General features: G+C 39.2%; 1 protein-coding gene across 1 annotated transcript; it reads right to left on the reverse strand.

The window, feature by feature from the left end:
- Nucleotides 1–497: 497 nt before the first annotated feature.
- Nucleotides 498–2,281, reverse strand: LOC6035463 (peritrophin-44). The gene is made up of 2 exons (XM_001845597.2): nucleotides 1,041–2,281; nucleotides 498–981 (listed from the first exon to the last, which is right to left on the reverse strand). Exons 1-2 carry the CDS (start codon nucleotides 1,586–1,588, stop codon nucleotides 630–632), a joined length of 900 nt encoding a protein of 299 aa, XP_001845649.1. The 5' UTR covers nucleotides 1,589–2,281; the 3' UTR covers nucleotides 498–629.
- Between the last annotated feature and the right edge of the window lie 332 nt (nucleotides 2,282–2,613).

The following is a 2,613-nucleotide window of genomic DNA, read 5'->3' on the forward strand; positions in this document are numbered from 1 at the left end:
CGAGAGCAACTTACTTAGTAGCTAATGCCTTACAAAATTCCTGCATGGTGTGGTATATACGTTGCTGTTCACGCATTACTTGTGGGATGTTGCTATTCTAAACAGAGATATGGACTACTTTTACAATTAACACTCAAACGCTCGGGTAGTTATTTGACCCCTATATTTTTCTTTAAAATCTCATAACTTTTTTGCAAAAGATCCTTCCCTCAATTTAGCCTAAAATGCCATTTCTTTAACCCTTTCAAAAAATTCTTGGTTAATGATGCGAATATGATTCTAATGACAGTACGAAAATTATAGGCTAGTTTGGTAACTTTTGATTTTTAAGTCATAGGCTTGAAAGGGTAGCACTATCACGATAATATGATACTGAGTGCAACGACCAAAGCATTTTGGTCGGCATTTTCCACTCACTTACTATTTTACTTCTCAGCATAAGTAAATGAAGGATGTGATCAATTCGGAAGCCTTGCTGAATAACAAGTCAAGTCAAGTCGTTACTAAATCTTTATTAAAAGACTTTCGACATTTTTTATGTCATGATTTATTTAAAAAAATCATAATACAGACTTATTGATTTAAGTTTACGACAAAGAATTATGTACCCTATGATATTCTAAATTCGATCATTCTACTAAACTATCTGCATTATCACCAAAAATAAAACATTCATGCTCTCCCATCAACACGCAAACGCTTTTATCCTGATCGAAGTACAGCCCACTTTGGCACTTCCGAACAGAAAGCCCTCCTTTTATGCACCGGTAGTACACATCACAGTACTCCGGATGTCCTATCATTTGAGATCGCACTTCTGTAGTGCACGCGTTTCGCACCTCCAGTGGAACCGGAGGAATCAACTGGGGCTGGCAACGGTTCGCATCGTCTTCGGGTACACACATTTTCGTGGGCTCATCAAACACTTCACTCTCTCGGCAGGACCGTAGAGTTGCTTTCGACGATTGACACTCGATGTATCTGGAACAAATTTTTGTATTAGTAAGTTTTGTTATCTGTTAGGAATACGTTCAACTCACTGTTTACAACTGTTTTTACTGGCCAGTAATCCATCCGGTTGATCATTACAAACTTTCAGCAAACATTGGGCTCTTTCGGGAATATCACAAACTTGCATCAAAGCATTAAAGTGGAGGTTTTCTGGACAGAACGAAGTCAACCCCTCGCTTTGATCAACACAGTTGACGAACCACCCACATTGCTTGGAGTGGGGCACCTCTCCTCCCTCTTCAGAAAGCGAATTACACGGATTAGCTGGTTCCACCGGAGCTGGCGTAGTATCATCCTCAGTCGTGGTGGTGGTAATTGTCGTAGGAGGTGCCATGCAGGACACCTTTTCCGGTACATCACAAATTACCCTAAATGCATCGTAGAACAGACCTTCAGGACACCGAAACACAACGCCAATGTTGTTCATGCAGGAAATATACGCGTTGCAATCCGCGGGATGAGGTCGAAGCTCCCAGGTGTCCACTAATGAGCTGAAGCAATCTATGACCTCGGGGAGTTTAGCGTGCGCGTAGTTTATCAACCATATGGAGGCTAACAGCTGGAAAATTTTACCCATCTTTGCGAACGATCTACGAAGTACTGGGGCCCGGTAATTATTTCCGAAAATTTAACTGGTACACGAATACTGTAATCTAATCGACCTTCGATAAGTCGTGATAAGCTGTACCACATCTTTTACAATCTTCGGACGAAACAGAGTCGCAGCTTTCTAGCTTTTATCAGGTGTACGCTTAAGCTAGACGATCTCTTTTCCCCGTTTCCTGCGTCACATTTTGCCACAATATACAAAATAATAATGTATTTAACGCTGAAGCAGTCACGTGACATAACCCACTTATACATTCCTTGCTGGTAGGTTAAATTCATGAGCAAAACTTTGTGAGTCCTTCTAATTTGCTGAGTTTGCTGTTCTACAGTATGACCCAAAAAATACGACATATCATAGAATAGTGGTGCTTTTCTAAAGTGTATTAGGTAAACAAACTGAGTTTTTACTTAGTATAGTTTTAGTTTAGTATGTTTAGAAGAAAGTTTCATGCTTTTTTGCAGTTCGCCATAATTGAGAACAGGCGGGCTGCAATGATGGATGTATTTTTGGAATAATATTTACCTTAATTGAAAACATTCTATCTTGAAAAGGAAACAGTTCAAAATATCCAACCCTGTGCCAAAATCATCGATGGAAGTCCCTCTTGAATACGCCTAATAAATAAAATTTTGCTAAAATTGACCATTTCAGTGAAAATGCTATTTTTTGATATTATTTTGTGTGATTCTGTCAAAATAAATCAATAACACTACTCGACAAAACAAAACTTGTGTCAAGGGATTGACGATATCTCATCGGTTCCTCAGAGAAAAGGCATCCCCGAATCCGATGCAATCGACAGAATTTGATTTTATGTCCACGCGGACTGACGAGAAGCTGGTAAATTTTTTAACATAAAAAATCGAACAATTTAAAAAAACTTGCGTCTCCTCCCAACTATATGAGCCATCTACAAAAATATGGAGGCGCCTGGTGCATAGCCATTTCCTTTAAGCACAACGGAAACAACCAATACAAATGTATAAAAAGTT

Source organism: Culex quinquefasciatus, chromosome 2 (genome assembly GCF_015732765.1).
Source record: "Culex quinquefasciatus strain JHB chromosome 2, VPISU_Cqui_1.0_pri_paternal, whole genome shotgun sequence".
In the NCBI taxonomy this organism is placed as follows: domain Eukaryota; kingdom Metazoa; phylum Arthropoda; class Insecta; order Diptera; family Culicidae; genus Culex; species Culex quinquefasciatus.